The sequence below is a fragment of the Danio rerio genome, chromosome 19, assembly GCF_052040795.2.
Source record: "Danio rerio strain M-AB ecotype USA chromosome 19, GRCz13ab, whole genome shotgun sequence".
In the NCBI taxonomy this organism is placed as follows: domain Eukaryota; kingdom Metazoa; phylum Chordata; class Actinopteri; order Cypriniformes; family Danionidae; genus Danio; species Danio rerio.
In genome coordinates this window covers 46314423-46335242 of record NC_141039.2, presented here as the reverse complement: position 1 = coordinate 46335242, position 20820 = coordinate 46314423, and the positions used below count along the sequence as shown (strand labels likewise).

The window sequence follows — 20820 nt, the reverse complement described above, 5'->3', positions numbered from 1 at the left end:
TCACCCAACCCGCTCTGAGCTGGGATCGAACCAGCGACCTTCCACATGGGAGTCGGATGCTTACCTGCACAGCACTTACTAGCTGGCCTCTGTTACATTTATGTATATGATAAGGTTGATATATTTGGTCTTGGCGGTGTAGATCTGCTACGCTGCTGCTTTAAATATTATGGCAGTGCAAGTACTGTACTGAGACCTAGCTGCTACTGCCAGCAAATACAAAGACCTGCCATCTGAGAATATAACACGCTGCTGCAAACATAATATATATGCTGGGCTTAATTTGTGCCGGAAGACACCGTATCCGGATCCTCTGAAATCCAATCCGGCACCTCATTTTACCGATGCCCCTCCTCAACTGCCCTCCTCCTCATCCGCTGTTCATTTTTAGTTTCTTCCGCGACTCCCCAATCTTCTTCATTTTCGTCCGCGACAATCAAAACCCCCCACGCTCTCCAATTTTGTGCGAGACACCTCTACATACTCAGGTAACATGACGGGTACGTCACCCTGATCTTTTCCGGGACCTCGCAATTCACAAATTAAGCACTGTATGTATGTAACCCTTGTCATATCTAAACACAGGTGGAGCTGGGGTGGAGGAGGTCTTCTTGCATATATATTATATCTCAGTCTTTATGTGCAGCAGTCAGTTTGTTTGTAATCTGCATTAAGAAGAGCATCTTAAAGGGATTTAATTATTATTGTTTTAAATGACATAATAGCACCTACTAAAGAAACAGGAGTGAATCATCTAGGCAAAATGCTACCGAATGATCAAGTCTTTCACAGAATAGAGGAATTAAGGCAGAAATGCTGTGTAATACTAATTATAATCTTATGTTGTTGTTGTTTTGAGAAATACCTGCTGAATATAATACATAATGTAACAATAACTTATATGCTGAAACATGTTTCAGTCATGTTTAAATCAAGAATCATTTGATGACATTTAAAACTATATTTAAGATCACTAAAATAATTATTAGTTACTTTAAAACTGTATACATCTGTCCTTTAAAATACCGGGTCTAATTAATTAATAGATAGATAGATAGATAGATAGATAGATAGATAGATAGATAGATAGATAGATAGATAGATAGATAGATAGATAGATAGATAGATAGATAGATAGATAGATAGATAGATAGATAGATAGGCGGATGGATGGATGGATATATGAATAGATATATGGATAGATGGATGGATATCAGTGTTTCTGCAGGTTTTACAGAGTTAAATTTAAGACTTTAAGACCTTTTTAAGACCACTAATATTTTAGACTCATTAAGCGCTAAAGCCTAAGGAATTTTTCAAATGGCCCGGATGGAAAAGATTTTTATTTGCCCTATCAAAAAATGTTCTTTTATAATTTAATACATTTAGTAATACAATAATACATTAATAATTAAAAAAAGAAATACTTTAGATTCAAAATATTTTTAATATTGTGTAAAAACAAGCAGCTCTACTTCTATCTATACACTTTTTTTACAACATAAACTTTATTTACAATAAAAATAAAATGTTTTAAAAGTTTTAAAAACTAAAATAAACTAAATCTACACAGAGAACATTTAAAGAAATGTTATTTAAGGAAAACAATTAAACCATTGTGATAAATGGAGTTAAAAATGACCTTTTTAAATAAAAAAAAATTAAAAAACGCTTTATTGAGATGGATTATTGATGATTTTATGGGTTTTGGCCAGGTTCGGTAGCAATTTATGAACAAAGGAAACTTAAGACCTGTTTAAAAAAGATTGAAGACCTACAACACAATATTTCAGTAAATTTAAAACTTTTTAAGGCCTAAAATTTGGATTTTGAGATTTAAGACCTTTTAAGACCCTATAGAAACCCTGATAGATAGATAGATAGATAGATAGATAGATAGATAGATAGATAGATAGATAGATAGATAGATAGATAGATAGATAGATAGATAGATAGATAGATAGATAGATAGATAGATAGATAGGCGGATGGATGGATGGATATATGAATAGATATATGGATAGATGGATGGATATCAGTGTTTCTGCAGGTTTTACAGAGTTAAATTTAAGACTTTAAGACCTTTTTAAGACCACTAATATTTTAGACTCATTAAGCGCTAAAGCCTAAGGAATTTTTCAAATGGCCCGGATGGAAAAGATTTTTATTTGCCCTATCAAAAAATGTTCTTTTATAATTTAATACATTTAGTAATACAATAATACATTAATAATTAAAAAAAGAAATACTTTAGATTCAAAATATTTTTAATATTGTGTAAAAACAAGCAGCTCTACTTCTATCTATACACTTTTTTTACAACATAAACTTTATTTACAATAAAAATAAAATGTTTTAAAAGTTTTAAAAACTAAAATAAACTAAATCTACACAGAGAACATTTAAAGAAATGTTATTTAAGGAAAACAATTAAACCATTGTGATAAATGGAGTTAAAAATGACCTTTTTAAATAAAAAAAAATTAAAAAACGCTTTATTGAGATGGATTATTGATGATTTTATGGGTTTTGGCCAGGTTCGGTAGCAATTTATGAACAAAGGAAACTTAAGACCTGTTTAAAAAAGATTGAAGACCTACAACACAATATTTCAGTAAATTTAAAACTTTTTAAGGCCTAAAATTTGGATTTTGAGATTTAAGACCTTTTAAGACCCTATAGAAACCCTGATAGATAGATAGATAGATAGATAGATAGATAGATAGATAGATAGATAGATAGATAGATAGATAGATAGATAGACAAAACAATTTAGTACAGTTCACATTGAAACCATTTTTATAAGTCACAAATAATTACAAAAACACACACTGAATCTACTCTGATATTCCAATCTCACAGATATTCTGAAACAGAAAAGCTAAAATAGTATTGTTTATTACATACAATATTATAGTATACATAAGAGCCACTACTGAAAAGCCCGTACAGATCTAAATAAGCAAAGCAATGCTTAAACTGGGTGCAATAACTCAGCCTCTTTGTCCAATCAGATTGGAGTGAGGAGGACAGGACGGATATGGCCAGTGTTTTTTGGGGAGGGCAGACGGCTGTATATGGTGAAGTGGGGTTGAGGACTGCTGGGATTGTGTTGCAGGGCTGTGGTTGGTTTATCTTTTTCACTAACTTCTGCTGCCAACAGAGCTCTGACTGACAGACAGACAGACAGGGAGACACACAGACAGGTTACACAAAGTGAAGGAAAACAGAGCGGATTCAAGAACTTAAGAGAAAGCAAATGAGAGATTAAGAAAGGACAAATAAGGAGAGCTGGAAAGGTAAAACATTCCCATATTTCCTTTAAAGAATGTACGGGACATAATCATGCATCTACATTACATTACAAATTGATTTTTCAATGCATGAATGAGCTTCTCAAACTGAAAATAAAGACACATAGAAGAGCTAAATATAAACCTGACTTGCTTGGAAATTATTCAATCTTTGTGAGTTTTATTTAAACTAAAAACAAAAATGCATATGCTTTAACTGCATGAATTGGCTTTACAAACAGAATAAAAAAAGAGCTGTGTATATGAGCTTGACATGCCTGGATATGCTTCATTTATGCGAGTTTTATTAAATGTGATGCTGGAGCCCAAAACCAGTCTTATATTGAGCTGATATATTTGTGGGATTAGCCAAAAATGCATTTTACAAGCCAAATTATTGTTTTGTTATGCCAAAAATCATTAGAATATTACACTGTAAAATATTTGACCTAAAATTTATAGTAAATGCATGGCTAATAATTACAATACTTTCACAGTAATGTACTTGATTTTTATTTTGTGAAATTACAGTAACAGTTTGTGAAATTCTGGGAATTTATTACAGTGTAAGTAAAAATCATGTTTCATGACGACTTAAATTTCCTAATTTAAATATATTAAAACTTCATTTTTGTATAGTAATATGCATTGATAAGAAACTAATTTGAACAACTTTAAATTTGAATATTGTTTTAATATAAATATTTTAAGATATTAATAATAATATTTAGATAATATTTAGAATTTTTCGAACCCTCAGATTCCACATTATCAAATAGCCTTACCGCAGCCAAAGACTGTCATATCCAATCAAACCGTACATAAATTAAAATAAAATAAATCACAATTTCAAAAACTAACCTTCGTTACTGATTTAACTGTCCAGGGTCACAAATATAAACAAAACAAGACGCTTCAACTTTAAATGCATGAATTAGCCTAAATAAAGGTCAAAAAGAGCTGAATATTAGCCTAGAAAACTAAACAAAATAATTGCACAAATCACACACTATCAGTATGTCTTAATAAATGAAAATAAAATAATTGCAAAAAAAAAAAATGTAAAAACAATGTACCTTTAATATTGGTTTTGTGGTCCAGTGTCACAAAAATGCCAAACACAAGTTGCATTGACTTTAAATGCATGAATTAGCTCAAATAAACATCAAAAAGAGCTGAATATGAGCTAAGAAATGCTTCAATTTATTTAAGTTTTATTAAAAGCCAAACAAAACAATCTCACAATCACAGACTGTCAGTATCTCGTTATAAATGAAAATAAAATAATTGCGAAACATGTTAACAAATTTACCCTTTTTATTTGTTTTGTGGTCCAGAGTCACAAATATAAACAAAACAAGATGCATCTAATTTAAATGCATGAATTAGCTTTTCAAATTTAGAATAAAGATAAAAATATTTGAATCTGAAAACCCTCAATATCTCATAATAAATTAAAATAAAATAATTGTAAAAAAAAATTAAATAAAATGTCAAAACAATTTACATTTATTATTGGTTTTGTGGTCCGGGGTCACAAACATAAACAAAACAAGATGCATCTAATTTAAATGCATGAGTTATCTCAAATAAAGATTCAAAAAGAGCTGAATATGAGCTAAGAAATGCTTCAAAATTTTAAGAGTTTTATTGATAACTAAACAAAACAAAAAATCTTGCAATCTCAGACTCCTAGTATCTCTTATCAAAGGCATCCCACTGTAGTGTGGTGGTCTAAATATAAACAGCCCCCTGTCAAGAGTCAAAAACAGAGAATGACACGAGGGTTGCTTCTCACCCTCTTTAAATAACCAGCAAAATGAGGAGCTTGGATGCAAATGCTTCAGCCGAACTTTCCACGACATGGCAGCAGTGTTTTAGACTAAAGAAAGACAGACGGTCAGGCCTTCAGCTTTCAGCACTGACGTGTGTAACAGCTGCGTCTTTCCCGTCTCCTCTTACCCTCATCCTCTCGCTTTAATCTTTCCCTTTTTATAAGGTCTAGTGATTTCTGGGTCCTCAGCTAAAGGGATAGCTCAATTTGGTCATCATTTCCTCAGTCTAATTGTTCAATACCTTTCATCTATTGAACACACAGAAAGATATACTGAAGAATGTTGGAAAAAAACAACAACCAATGACTTCCATAGTATTTTTAAAAAAATTTGTTCCTACTAATGTGCGTCATGATGGCGCAGTAGGTAGCACGAAGGTCACTGGTTCAATCCTTGGCTGGGCCAGTTGGCATTTTTGTGTGGAGTTTGCATGTTCTCCCTGTGTTGGCATGGATTTCCTCTGGGTGCTCCGGTTTCCCCCACAAGTCCAATCACATGCGCTATAGGGGAATTGGAGCTAAATTGTCTATAGTGTGAGTGTGTGTGTGTGTGTGTGTGTGAATGAGTGTATTTCCTAGTGATGGGTTGCAGCTGGAAGTGCATCCACTGTGTAAAACATATGCTGGGTAAGTTGGCGGTTCATTCCGCTGTGGCAACCCCTGATAAATAAAGGGACTAAGCCGAAAAGAAAATGAATAAATGTTTCTATGGAAGTCAATAGTTTTTTTAATGAGCATTTTGGAATAATAAAAGGCTTAATTTAAACACCAAGATGAGCATAAATGACAACTAAGTAGGATAATTTTTGTATCCGATAAGAAAAAATGTGCATAAACTATGATGAGAACACATTCACCGTGCTTCATGCGCTTTAAAAAGAAGTGATGTGATTTTGTTTTAAGAGATCATGCTATGACTATAAAATGGATGCGATGGGACGTCATTAATGTACGAAGCAGCATTTCAAGCACATTCCCACCAAGCAAAGTTACGTCCAAAAGACGTCTTTCCTACGTCTCTGTCAGACGTTGAAAGTACGTCCTCTGAAGAGCCAGAATGAAAGTTTTTATGACGTCTTTTATTGACGTCTTTTCAAAGTCTTTTTTCGACGTCCTTTCGACGTCTTTTTGGCGTCTTTTTGACGTCTTTTTACAGTATTTTTGATGTCTTTTTTGTCTTTACTTTTATTTATTTGTATTATGTATTTTTGTGATTCTTTTAAATGACTTAAACACCCATAGGACAAATAAACAGACAGTGCACATTAAATTGAAACATATTTATTTAACGAACAAACAAACAATCCAATTCACAATAAGACCAGAAACATGCATTAAATGGACAGTTCAGCCAAAAATGAATATTTAATAAACACTCAAAACAAACAGAAATGTATGTATGTATATATGTATATGTATATATATATATATATATATATATATATATATATATATATATATATATATATATATATATATATATATATATATATATATAAATGTATATAATTAGATTTTTTTTTCCTCAACAAAATGTATTCTGCGCTGGACCTTGTGTATACGTCCAAAATAGGTCAGATTTGAACGTTGAATTCACGTCCAAAAGTGGTCATAGTCCGACGTCAATATGTCGACCAGATTTGCACGTCCAACTGACGTGCAGATATGGTCACGGACGGACCGACGCAAAATATACGTGATCTGCACGTCCGCACAATGTCTAGTGTTCGGTGGGTTGTAAAACAAATCTAAAATGTTTGTTTTGCTTATTCTAAGATCCCTCAGCTCAAGTCTGTCATCACAATGGTTCAGTATTATTATCAGAGGTGGGTAGTAACGAGTTACATTTACTTCATTACATTTAGTTGAGTAAAATTATTGGGTAAGGAGTACTTTTTGAGTAGATTGAAATATGTGTACTTTTACTCAAGTAAATTATTAGAGAAAATGCATTGCTCTTACTTCGCTACATTTGGTGGCGTTCCTGCTACTGCCAAGTGATAATAAATATGATCCATATGACTTGTTTGTAAATATCGTAAGGCGCCACATTGGAGAGGTTGTGTCGCGAGAGGTTGCTATAGAGACGCGTCTCCCGCTTTCGGTTTGAGCGTGCGCTCCTGTTGGAATAATGGCTGAAGTCTAGGAAGACGTGTGAGTTTATATCAAAGAGCTTAGAATGATCAAGAGGCGACACTCAATAGAACATTCCATTGCAACAGCAGCGCCCAGCAACAGCCATTTTGGAGTGGAAGCGATCGGCCGTCTATTGGATCTTATTGCTGTTGTGATGGCAAGCAGCTGCTTTGTTTTTTCATTTATTTATTTAAAAAGCGCACTAAAGCTGAGATACAACCTGAAAGACGACAATACAACACTAATTATCACAATCATCAGTACTTTTAATAGTTTATTTAACAGACTTATAATATGCTGTTGTTCTATTAGAGTTTTCGTTCCAAGATGGCCGCCGCGCCATCTAGTGGCTGTTTTACAAATCGCACTAGAGTGTCGCCTCTTGGTGATTCTATGCTCCATGTTTATACTGTGGTCCTGCTCGCCATCTAAAGTTCCAAAAAGGACGGTCACAATGTCTGTGCAGTGAGTTTATCAAACCAGGTCACCCGGCCTCAAGTTCAGTCTCTGTTTTTACTCAAAGATGTCAAACAAAAAAAGTTTCCTAATGCAACGCATCGCACTGAAATCGCAACATATACATGAGTTACAGCTCCGACCTGAAAAAAAAAAACACGTAGCAGTAAGTGACAATATTATCCATATTTTAAGACTTTATCAATGGTAACTATGGGTGACTAAAGAAACTGCTGTTTAATGGAGAAAGTGATTAGCCCTGCACACATTAGTCATTTAACCATTAAAAATATTACATTTAAGCATTATTTTTTAACATACAATTGCTTTAATAGAAAGATATTATCAACACAGGCGACGCAGTGGCGTAGTTGGTAGTGCTGTCGCCTCACAGCAAGAAGGACGCCGGTTCGAGCCTCGGCTGGGTCAGTTGGCGTTTCAATTGTCCTTTTACTCTCTGCAATGTTGGGGAAAGTTTCTTTGAAAAGAAATGCATTAAATGTTGCATTAATCATTAAAAAAGAAATCAAAAGTATCACTGAAGAAAAGTGATGAGTTACTTTTGCACATTTTTTTTTTTTAATTTGGGCTCAGTTTGCTTGTTTGTAATGTTATAAAAAAAATGGATATTATGACAAATATAAAGCCCTGACAAATGTAAAGCCAAATGTAAAGGCTGAATTTCATATAGTTTATTTATTTAAGCGATACTGAATCTGCTTTAGTGGTAATTAAATAAATGCACTTCCTCATTTAAACGGACAGTTCACCCAAAAAATTAAAATTTACTCTTGTGTTTATAAGCATTGAACACAAAAGAAGATATTCTGAAGAATGCTGAAAACCGGTAACCATTAAAAACTTAGACTATGGAAGTCAATGGTTACCGGTTTTCAGCTTTCTTCAAAATATCCTTTTTGTGTTCAAAAGCAGAAAGAAAGCCACCTAAAACTCAAACTGCTTAATTATAACGAGCTGATAATGATAATGAGCTTAATAGTTTTATGGTTAATCCACTTAAATTTGTAAAAACAGTTTAGTTAACTTAATTGATCTGTGTTAGGACAACATGAAGGAATTGTGTGGAACGCAGCATTTTTACAGTGGAGGTAATGATGACAGAATTTTCAGTTTTGGGTGAACTGCCCCTTTAAGCCAAAACACATCTTGTGTTTACACCTTGTACTTCTGATTTGGTACATGACAGATGACAAATCGTGAAAACTATGACATCACTTTTATAAAAAAGTAACAGATATTTTCCTATAATGGAAATGTAATGTGTTACTTTGTTACATAAAAGTAATCTGATTACATTAATCGTGTTGCTTGTAATGCATTCACCCTACACTAACTCTCCCCTTTTCCTACTGAGTGTCAATTTGACCTCATGTTAACAGCATCTGATATGTGAATATCAACATATCGCTTTTACATAACGCTGACAGGATCTCTGGTTAGCTTTCAATAAGTTATCTGGGTCAGATTGTCAAATTAAAACTCACAAAAATTTAACAAAATATTGCAAATAGATTTTATTCCTCTCTGTGCTGTAAATATTCAGTGTTTGTGTGTGTGTGTGTGTGTGTGTGTGTGTGTGTGTGTGTGCATGTCAGGCTCATGCAGGAGCAGCAGCTGCTGTAATATAAGAGGCAACAAGAGTCATACTAGTGTTTTACGACTGACGTTATGTTGCAACACTCCTGTTTAGATCACTCAAACATCTGCAGAAAACTGATCGATAGTGTCACAAAATCAGGGCCAACACATGATATACTGTAAAAAATATCTGTAAATTAGCAGTTTCCGTATTTTGTGATTCATGTTTTTATTTTTCTCCATTTATTCATACTTTTGAATTGCATTATGAGAACTTAATCTTTCTTCCAACAACTTTTAACCATACAAAGTTGGAAAAATTGACTTTTATGAACATTTGTAATAGTTTAAAGTGCTATATTGTCTATGGTGGTGTTGTATATTACACTACAAAACCTTGTAATAAACTGCACTGCATTTCTATTATTTTACAGACTTATTTTTCTCTATTATTTCTTATCCATTATATTATTTAAAGCACTAAAATGTCAACAAAAGTCACTTTATTAAACTAGTTGAATTTTCAGCATCAAAAGTGGGCAAAGCAGAGATCAACATAATGCAATTCATTCATTAATTTTCCTTCAGCTTAGTCTCAATTCAGAGGGCGCCACAGTGGAATGAACTGCCAACTATTTCAGCATATGTTTTACGAAGCGGATGCCCTTACAGCCGCAACCCAGTACTGGGAAACACCCATACACACTCATTCACTCTCTCACTCACACACACACACTTTTGCTGTGTGTGCACGTGAGCTGGCAAAAGTCCTGCATATGCAAAGTGTTCATGCAGACATTTTAGTATTGTAAAACTAATCAGAAATTGAGCAGATCTCGTTACAATACTTTTGCATAATTTGATTGCTATTATAAAATTAAGTCAATTAAATTAACTTTTAAGTGATTACAAATGTGTTGTGTGAAAAGTGGAGAAAAAAAAATGATATTGTACATGGGAGAATGTCTTTCTGTAACATTCTTGTGAAAAGTGTTGTGAAATGTTAAGCTAAAAATAGGTCTTTTGATTTATGTTAAAGTATTTTTATGCTTTATTGTAAATGGAAAAGGTGTTTTTAAACAAAAATAAACGTTTTTGTAAACTAAAACATTGTTTATTAAATGTATTTGATGTTTTATATTTACTAAAAAAGGAAATTGACACATTTTGGATGTAGTAAAATGCCTTTAAATAGTTCTTGAAGGAACACATTTGACACTGTTAAGGTACAAAGTGTCTTGTAGTTGTACCTTCATGGATCAGATTTGTACCCATGAAGGTACAATATTGTATCTGCAGGTTTTAAAAACCAAAAGGTACACTTTGGTTTCCCATGGTACACATCATGTCCTTAAAGCAACAAACTGCAACCGTACAAATTTGTTTTCTATCTTAAGGTACAATTCTGTTCCATAAAAAGGTACTGCCCCAGCGACAAGGGTTTGCACCTTCTTTGGCACAACATTGCACTAGTTTTCTGAGAGTGTACAATATAATGCAATATAATATAATATAATATAATATAATATAATATAATATAATATAATATAATATAATATAATATAATATAATATAATAATATATAATATAATATAATATAATAATATATAATATAATATAATATAATATAATATAATATAATAATATAATATAATAATATATAATGTAATATAATATTATAATATAATATAATATAATAATATATAATAGTATAATAATATATAATATAATAATATATAATGAAATATAATATAATATAATTTAATATAATATAATTTAATATAATATAATATAATATAATATAATATAATAATATATAATATAATAATATATAATGTAATATAATATAATATAATATAATATATTATAATATAATATAATATAATAATATAATAATATATAATATAATATAATATAATATAATTAAATATAATATAATATAATATAATATAATATAATAATATATAATATAATAATATATAATGTAATATAATATAATATAATATAATATATTATAATAATATATAATATAATATAATATAATATAATATAATATAATATAATATAATTTAATATAATATAATATAATATAATATAATATAATATAATATAATATAATATAATATAATATATAGCAGTAAACATTTAAAGTGGATCAAAATCACTTATAAATAAAGTATCTTTTGACATGCTTTTAAATCAGATAATAATAGCTTCATCATGCTGCCGTTATTGTCCCTTAAATAAGACGCCTGCTATTTTGAACACCTGTTCATCTACAGTGTGCATCTACAGTTGATTTCCCTGGTGAACAAGGTTGTCATGGTAAATGGGTGGAGTTAAAGCCGTGCATTTCCGCTTGAGTGAAAACAACTGCATCTGATCTGGAAAACGCTGATAAACCTTTGTGTCGTGGCACAGATTGCAGGCTTAATGGTGTGATGGGGGTGAGAGAGAGGCGGCAGGAGGGGTCTGATGACAGTGTGAGGGTAATTTAAGGCTCTGCCATTCTCTCTATGTGGCTTCAGAATATTTTTAGAAGAAACATAAGCACACCTGTCCATCACAGTCCAGGCATGCTTGTTTGTTTGTCTTTGAGGGGGATGTTTTGTTCTGGTCTTAAAGGTCCTGTGAAATTAAAATAATTTAGAGTACTGGGAAATACCCACACACTTTCACATTAACACAAACATTCATGCACTACGGCCAATTTAGCTTGTTCAGTTCCCCTAAAGCGCATGTGTTTGACTGTGAGGGAAACCGTAGCACCCGGAAGAAACACACACCAACACAGGGAGAACATGCACACTCCATACAGAAATGCCAACTGATCCAGCCAGGAGTCGAACCAGCAACCTTCTTGCTGTGAGGCGACAGTGCTAACCACTAAGCCACCCTTAAGAAACTTAAAATAAAGTGAAATTAGCAGCCAATTTAAAAATAGCATCAAAAGAAAACTCATTTAAAAACTTTAATAACCGTATATCTGAATCGACACCAAGGAGGAGTGAGCTGATTTCCAATACTTAAAAGAAAATAACAATCCCGCTCATGCATGTGCTGTGGTTTTTAACATGCTATGCGTGTGCGCAAGTATATTTAACTTTAACGGGTTGGGGATTCTTGGTATAAGAATAACCCCACATTCTCCACCACAGGATGAATTCTGTAATGAGAGTCGGATATCAAAGCTAATGTACATTAGAGCTATGATTATATTTAGTAACAACAGTGCACACAGTGTCCGCTCACACTTTATAATAAGGCTTTTATTAGTTAATGTATGTACTAACATGAACTAAGTCTGAATGATACATGTACAGCATTTAATTATCATAGTTCAACATTTACTAATGCCTTATTAAAATCCAAATTCATGCTTGGTAACATTAGTTAATGCATCGTGAGTTAACATACGATAACAATACTAACAATAACTAACAATAAACAACTGTATTTTCATGAACTAATGTTAACTATCGTATATAAATACTGTAGTAAATGTATTCATTGTTAGTTCATGTTAGTAAATGCATTAACAACCTTATTGTAAAGTGTTTGTTACCCAGTGTGTGTGTGTGTACGTGTGTGTGTGTGTGTGTGTGTGTGTGTGTATATATATATATATATATATATATATATATATATATATATATATATGAGCAATATCACACTCGTAGCAGTGCGATATGGCTGTATATTGGCACTGTTGGGAGGCGTGCGATGCCTTAGTGCCCCCACCAGTGCCGACATACAGCCATATCGCACTGCTACGAGTGTGATATTGCGTTTATACAACAATTTGACGGCATAATTGTGTATATAAAAACAAAATTAAACACGGAGAGTCTCAAAAACCCTTTTGTATGTGGAACTACTTTCTTCCACATTGGATTCAAATCATAACTGACAGTTAAACAGCTGAGCAAGCATCTTTTAAACTTTAGATCTGTAGTGTCTGCTTTTTGCTGGCTGTATGTGGGCGGAGTAATACACAAAGGGTAAAGAGGCTTTAGGAGTTCTGATGTTGCAGAATATTGCACGGCTATCAGCCAATCAAATTTGAGAACCCGACAGAACTGTTGTATATATGTGTATATATATATATATATATATATATAATTGAAGTCAGAATTATTAGCCCCCCTTTTTATTTTTTTCCCCCAATTTCTGTTTAACAGAGTGAAGATTTTTGTCAACACAATTTCTAAACATAATAGCTTTAATAACTCATTTTTAATAACTGATTTATTTTATCTTTGCCTTGATCTTGATTTTTCAAGACACTTCTATACAGCTTAAAGTGACATTTAAAGGCTTAACTAGGTTAATTACAGTAGGTTAATTAGGCAGGTTAGGGTAATTAGGCAAGTTATTGTATAACGATGGTTTGTTCAGTAGACTATCCAAAAAAATAGCTTAAAGAGGCTAATAATTGTGTCCTTAAAATGGCTTTTAAATATTAAAAACTGCTTTTATTCTAGCTGAAATAAAACAAATCAGACATACTGTGAAAATTTCTTTGCTCTGTTAAACATAATTTGGGAGATATTCAAAAGGGGGCTAATAATTCTGACTTTAACTGTATATATATATATATATATATATATATATATATATATATATATATATATATATATATATATATATATATATGTATGTATGTATATATATATAATGCTCATGTTATTTGTAAACTATTAATAACTGCTATCCTATTTGGGAACTCCCCTATGAGAACACATGCAGCTGTCAATCACCCGTAGCTCCTCCCACTGTGAAAGAGTAATATTAGATCAAGAGCATGATGGTTATTGTATTTACTTACTGTATGTTTGTTGGGTTTCTTTACAGGCGCTGCACACCGAAGCAGACCAGTCGGCCTCCTGTGCTTTGTCAGATTGCAAGTTTTGTACGTCTGTCTGTCCATCTGATATCTTGGTCAATCAGTACTCTGGTGAATACAGCAAAAGAGTCACCGCTTGAAAGTGAGTGTGTAGGGAAATTCTTTTGAAAACACCTTAGTAAAGGGAGCAATTCTCACTATTAACTAGTGGCTTATTGCCTGCCTATTATTAAGATAGTTTTTTGTTAGTACTTAAACACTACCAGACAAAAGTCTTGTCGTCAATCCCAGTTGTGAGCAACCAATAATAACTTGACTTCGAGTTGATCATTTTGAGAAGTGCCAGAAGTTTTCTGATGAATCATCTGTTGAGTCGCATCGTATATATATATATATATATATATGTAACAGCTGTGACAGTTTAGTAAAAGATAGTTGTTTACATATAAACTTATAATTATAATCAGATAATCAGTTAAGATAATCAGTTCATAACTATATATATATATATACACTATATATATATATAGTGTATATATATATATATATAATCATTTAAACAATATATATATATATATATATATATATATATATATATATATATATATATATATATATATATATATATATATATATATATATTGTTTAAATGATTAACTATAGTAGGCTAATTTATTTTAAAGTGACATATAATTGTTTGCCTTTTATATTTTACAACAAAGTGATTTTAACCAAGTATGATAAGATTAAGATCCTGAATTAGTTTATTACACATAATCCTACAATTAGACAGTCTATAATGTTTTCTTTGTGTATGTTTGTGGACACATGAATAAAGTCATAAGTGTCTTTAACCAATTATTTTTATTTACATAATTTAAGTTCAGAAACTGCAGAGATGTTAAAATGATCGTTACGATACAATAATAATAATGATGACTGAAATGGGAAACCATACTTGTGAAATTCAATAGGTGGCGATAATGCTAAAAAGTTAGTTACCATATATGGTTTGCCTAAATCGTGTGTCCTAGATTGTGTGCGGTTCTGCGGGCCTGCAGCTGGATATATCTCCTTCCGGCAGCAACCTAGCTTTCTCATGTGGTCTCCCATTCAGGTACTGACCAGGCACAGCCCTGTTTAGCTTCAGTTGTCGACCATGTGAAAGCTGCAGAGAGCTAATCTGCTGTTTTATTCCATAGAACTTCATATAAAAGCCTCAAACCTTCCCACAGGCCTATCTAAAAGGTTAATGGTGCCAACTGATGATCAACAGTAAAAATGACAAATGTTACCTCCTCCCAACAGGGAATACCACCAACAATTAAGAGCGTAAAAATGTCATTATAATGAAGTTAATGGGGCAAAAACATCCACAAACATAATGAATGGATAGTAAATTTGTACAAGAGTTGACATAAAGTGTGACCAAACCTTTAAAAACCACATTGAATCTATCAGTTTTAAAAAAAGTTAATCTGACCTAATAGAAAAAGCATCTAAGCACATGTTATATTCATCTAAGCAGGCTACACATCACGATGGCTCCCAAAAAGAAGTCAGCACGCCCTAAGAAGGCTATTCCTGAAGTGACAACAGTTGAGAGTGGAGTGCTTGTCCCGGAGCCCAATGTAAAAAAGCTGGAGCTCCCTCTGAATGTGGAGCAGCTGAACCGTCTGAATGGGGTGCCGCTACCCCCGCCGGTGATCCGGCCTGGGGAGAAGGGTTTTGGACTGGGCACTGAGCTCACCAGGCCTCTGCATGGATCTGCCCTGCTGGAGGAGCTGAGCCGCATGAGACAGGAACGCTTCCTCACTGACATGGAGCTGGCCTGTAAAACCAAAGCGTTCGATGTTCACAAACTTGTCATCTCCTCAGTCAGTCAGTATCTGCGAGAAGTCCTGGCCAAAGATCCTGGACTCAAGCGACTGGAGCTCCCTACCCTCTCGCCTCTCGGTAAGACCTAAGAGATATACAGAAAGAAATGCTGGGTTGTCGTAAACCAATATTGGGTCAAACATAGACAAACCCAACTATTGGGTTAAATAAAATGTGATTTAAATTTCATTGCAAAAAATTGACCCAACATTGGGCTTGTCCATATTTGACCCAACATTCACTGTAAAAAATGCAGGGTTCCATACAATTCATTCATGTTGTCCCAACACAAATCAATTAAGTTAACCAAATACTTTTAGCAAATGTATGTGGATTGAACATAAAAAAATTAAGTTGTCCCAATGAAATCTCAAGAATCGTGCTGTTTCAGCTCATTTTAATTAAGTAGTTTTAACAAGTTAAAAAAATATATTTTTTGAGTGTTGGGTAATGACAACCCAACATTTTGTGGAGTTTATCGAAAAGGTATTCACCACTAGGGACCAGTGTTCATTTTATCAATGACAATAATAGTGAAAAATGTTTGTTGCCTATAGCTAAAGATGTCACTGTAGACTCATCCCCGATCTCATCTTCCTCTTTCTATTAAACTTTGCTATCTGTAAACATAAGTCATAAATGAGGCTAAATAACACATTCATTTACAAAGTGTTCATTCAGATAAACTCCTAGTAAAAAAAAAGCAAATGTCCACTTCATTGTGGGTTCCTCTAAGGCTCCATGGCAGGGATGGGCAAACATCCTGGTTTGTTTGATTAGGCTTGGAGCAGGGCCGATTTTAAGATATTCATTTTAGGGGGGCTCAGCTCCTTATGAGGTAATTACATTTATATATATATATATATATATATATATATATATATATATATATATATATATATATATATATATATATATATATATATTACATTCAAAAGTAATAATTGAATACATTTAAAATGTTTGCCTAATATGGTAAGGTTGTATGCCAAGCTAGCACTCTATTGTATAGACCAGTGGTTCTCAAAGTGGGGGTCGGGACCCCCCGAGGGGTCGCGGGGCAATGAAGGGGGGTCGCCTGGTGATTTCCAAAAATCTATTTATTTTTATTAAACCATTAGAATTAACATATTTTATCCATAACTATACTTAAAATAAAAACAGTCGTTTATAGTTACGATATACTATATAATTAATATAGTAGCTTATAGTTACTAGTTCTATTGGATTGCGCCCCTGGGGTAATTACATTATATTAAAGGCAGCAATAGCATCAGTACATTTTGATTTTATAACATCAGGTTATACTTTCTGGCACATTTAAAGCACTGAAACAAATTTAATTGGTGTGTCTGCGTCATTGCATGCAAGGTTTCTGTATTTATAACCACCTCAGAGGATATTGGGGGTTGCGAGTCACTGACATTGTTATTTTGGGGGTCGCGGGCTGAAAAGTTTGGGAACCCCTGGTATAGACAAGCACAGCAATTTAAGTTCTTAATGAGCCAAATAGGCTTGACATGCCTGTTTTTCTGTACTACAGTGAATTAAATAAATATATAAATAAATAAATATTATTAATTAAATGTTTCCATGTTTTAAATAAATAAAACTGCCCCTTTTCTAATTAAATGGCATAAATATAAATATTGTTGATTCCTACTGGCAAATTCACACATTTAACAATCTGAATCATAATAATACATTTATTTTTTAATACAAGACAACACATGATGTTTCTATTCTATCTCTGTCAGTGACCCTGGCAGTTGAAGTGAGTACATTCACTAAGTGCTTCTGTCACTGTGTTTAATCGTACTGTGCATGACTGTATGGTACAGACTAGCTAATGCCACATACACTGTGATGTGTTTTATTTTGCGAAATGTTTGTTGAGAGTTACATTTTTTGCTAGAGGAGGTGAGCATGGAGGAAACAGTAGATTGGAAACCCGATTGCTCCTCTATGACATTGGTATAAGTGATACAAGTGTGTCTATAGCAAATAAGCAGAGACTATAATAAGTTATAGTAGAACACACATCTTGTTCTCTTGCTCTTGGTTTGCTGATCAAGTGGAAAACGAAATACGTGGAGGAGCCAAATTCTGCCGCTGTTTTCATATTAAATTTAAAGAGGACTGAGGCTATAATTTAGTGTACAGTTTATGAGCTAATCGCAAAAATTTTAGGGGGGCTGAGTTGAAATATAGGGGGACTACAGCCCCCCTAAAATAGGCCTAGCGACGCCCATGGGTTGGAGCTAAACTCTGTTGGACCGCGGCCCTCCAGACCAAGTTAACCAAGTTTCTATTTTTTCCGCAGGACTTGCCAATGTGATTACCTTTGCTTACCTGGGCCGTGTGCACATGTCTCTGTACACCATTGGTTGCACTGTGTCTGCAGCCAGCACTCTACAGATCCCGCATCTTCTCCAGATGTGCATGGATTTCCTGATGGCCGAGCTGAACACACACACCTGTGTGTATGTGTGGAACATCGGTGCTGCGTACGGCCTGATGCCTGTCCGAGATGCCGCCCGGCGCTACATCTTAGAGAATTTTGCCCAGTTTTCTGAAACAACCCAATTCAACCAACTCACCTTTGAGCAGATCACAGCTTTCCTGCAGGATGACAACCTTATTCTTCCCTCAGAGGTCTCCACGTTTCAGGTCAGTGGAAAGAAGAGCACAAAATCTTAGCACAGTGGTAGTAGGAAATGTTGGTCCTATAGAGAGACAGTAAAGTGATATTCACACAAAAATGAAACTTCTGTCATCATTTACTCATCCTTCACTTGTTCTTGAGTCTTTGGTGCCACTTTATATTTAGGTGTCCTTAACTTCTGTGTACTTCCACCAAAATAAATACAATGTGCTTACTGTGTTCATAATGTATTGCAGAATCCATGTGGTGCTCTTGATACGGGTCGGGTTAGGGACAGGTTTGGTGGTGTGGGTAGGTTTAAGGGTGGGTTAAGATGTAAGGGATGGTAAACGTTGTAATTTTAGAAATGAATTACATATGTTATTACATGCAGGTATTTAATCAGTCATAAGTACACTGTAAAATTATTTATGTACACAATAAGTACATTGTAATAAATGATTTACATATTATATTAGTACATATTAGATAAGGCTACCTAATATTTCGGTTATTGGCCCTAGTTTTTATCAACTACGTCTTCTGTCTAAAGTTAAACACTTTTTAAATCCCACCACTCTAGAGATGGCTGTCCATGCATTCATTACATCACGGTTAGACTACTGCAATGCACTTTACTGTGGCATGTCAGAATCCCAGGTTTCTCGCCTTCAGCTGGTCCAAAACGCTGCCGCTAGATTTATTTGTAATAGCAGAAAATATCACCACATTACCCCTCCTCTAAAAAGCCTTGATTGGCTGCCTGTGCAATTTAGAATTTATTTTAAAGTGCGTTTACTGGTTTATAAATCCCTCCATAATCTAGCCCCATCCTATCTCTCAGAGCTGCTTACACTCCTGTGAGATCTCTTAGGTCGAGTGAGCAGAATCTTCTTTCAGTTCTACAGTCTAGGCTGAAATGTAGAGGGGAAAAAGCTTTCTCTGTGGTGGGTCCTCGGTTGTGGAACACCTTACCCCTTGAGATCAGAATGGCTCCATCATTATCCATTTTTAAATCACTTCTTAAAACCTACCTTTTTAGCTTGGCTTTTTAGGATTATTTTAATAGTTCATTCTACCGCTAATTTTTTAAAATATATTTTTTTAAGTCGCTCTTAATTTATTTCTAGGATTATTTTAATAGTTCATTCTACCGCTAATTTTTTAAAATATTTTTTTTATAGTCGCTCTTAATTTATTTCTAGGATTATTTTAATAGTTCATTCTACCGCTAATTAAAAAAAACATATATGATAGTCGCTCTTAATTTATTTCTAGGATTATTTTAATAGTTCATTCTACCGCTAATTAAAAAAAACATATATTATAGTCGCTCTTAATTTATTTCTAGGATTATTTTAATAGTTCATTCTACCGCTAATTTTTTAAAATATTTTTTTTATAGTCGCTCTTAATTTATTTCTAGGATTGTTTTAATAGTTCATTCTACCGCAAATAAAAAAAAAAATTTATAGTTGCTCTTAATTTATTTCTAGGATTATTTTAATAGTTCATTCTACCGCTAATTTTTTAAAATATATTTTTTTAAGTCGCTCTTAATTTATTTCTAGGATTATTTTAATAGTTCATTCTACCGCTAATTAAAAAAAACATATATTATAGTCGCTCTTAATTTATTTCTAGGATTATTTTAATAGTTCATTCTACCGCTAATTTTTTAAAATATTTTTTTTATAGTCGCTCTTAATTTATTTCTAGGATTGTTTTAATAGTTCATTCTACCGCAAATAAAAAAAAAAATTTATAGTTGCTCTTAATTTATTTCTAGGATTATTTTAATAGTTCATTCTACCGCTAATTTTTTAAAATATTTTTTTAATAGTCGCTCTTAATTTATTTCTAGGATTGTTTTAATAGTTCATTCTACCGCAAATAAAAAAAAAAAATTTATAGTCGCTCTTAATTTATTTCTAGGATTATTTTAATAGCTCATTCTACCGCTAATTTTTTTAAATATATTTTTTATAGTCGCTCTTAATTTATTTCTAGGATTATTTTAATAGTTCATTCTACCGCTAATTAAAAAAAACATATATTATAGTCGCTCTTAATTTATTTCTAGGATTATTTTAATAGTTCATTCTACCGCTAATTTTTTTAAATATTTTTTTTA

At 32.9% G+C, this 20820-nt stretch overlaps 2 protein-coding genes across 10 annotated transcripts in view; both read left to right on the top strand.

Annotated features, from left to right (window-relative positions):
• ppt1 (palmitoyl-protein thioesterase 1 (ceroid-lipofuscinosis, neuronal 1, infantile)) overlaps positions 1-20820 on the top strand; it is an 847627-nt gene that overhangs the window by 728096 nt on the left and 98711 nt on the right. The window lies entirely within an intron of this gene.
• The window catches only part of klhl43 (kelch-like family member 43), a 29503-nt gene continuing 11844 nt past the window's right edge, over positions 3162-20820 (top strand). For 3 of the 9 annotated variants that reach the window (XR_015517236.2, XR_015945412.1, XM_087296086.2), the window contains exons 1-4: positions 3162-3299; positions 14173-14306; positions 15693-16120; positions 18366-18712. Coding sequence is in view for 4 of the 9 variants with exons in the window: in XM_087296086.2 (XP_087152212.2) it covers positions 15706-16120; positions 18366-18712 (762 nt within the window). In the remaining 5 variants the exon portion in view is untranslated. Of the gene's footprint in view, positions 3300-14172; positions 14307-15198; positions 15282-15689; positions 16121-18365; positions 18713-20820 lie in introns of all 9 variants that reach the window. The other 6 variants (XR_015517237.2, XM_087296087.2, XR_015517239.2 and 3 more) reach the window with 3 other exon arrangements.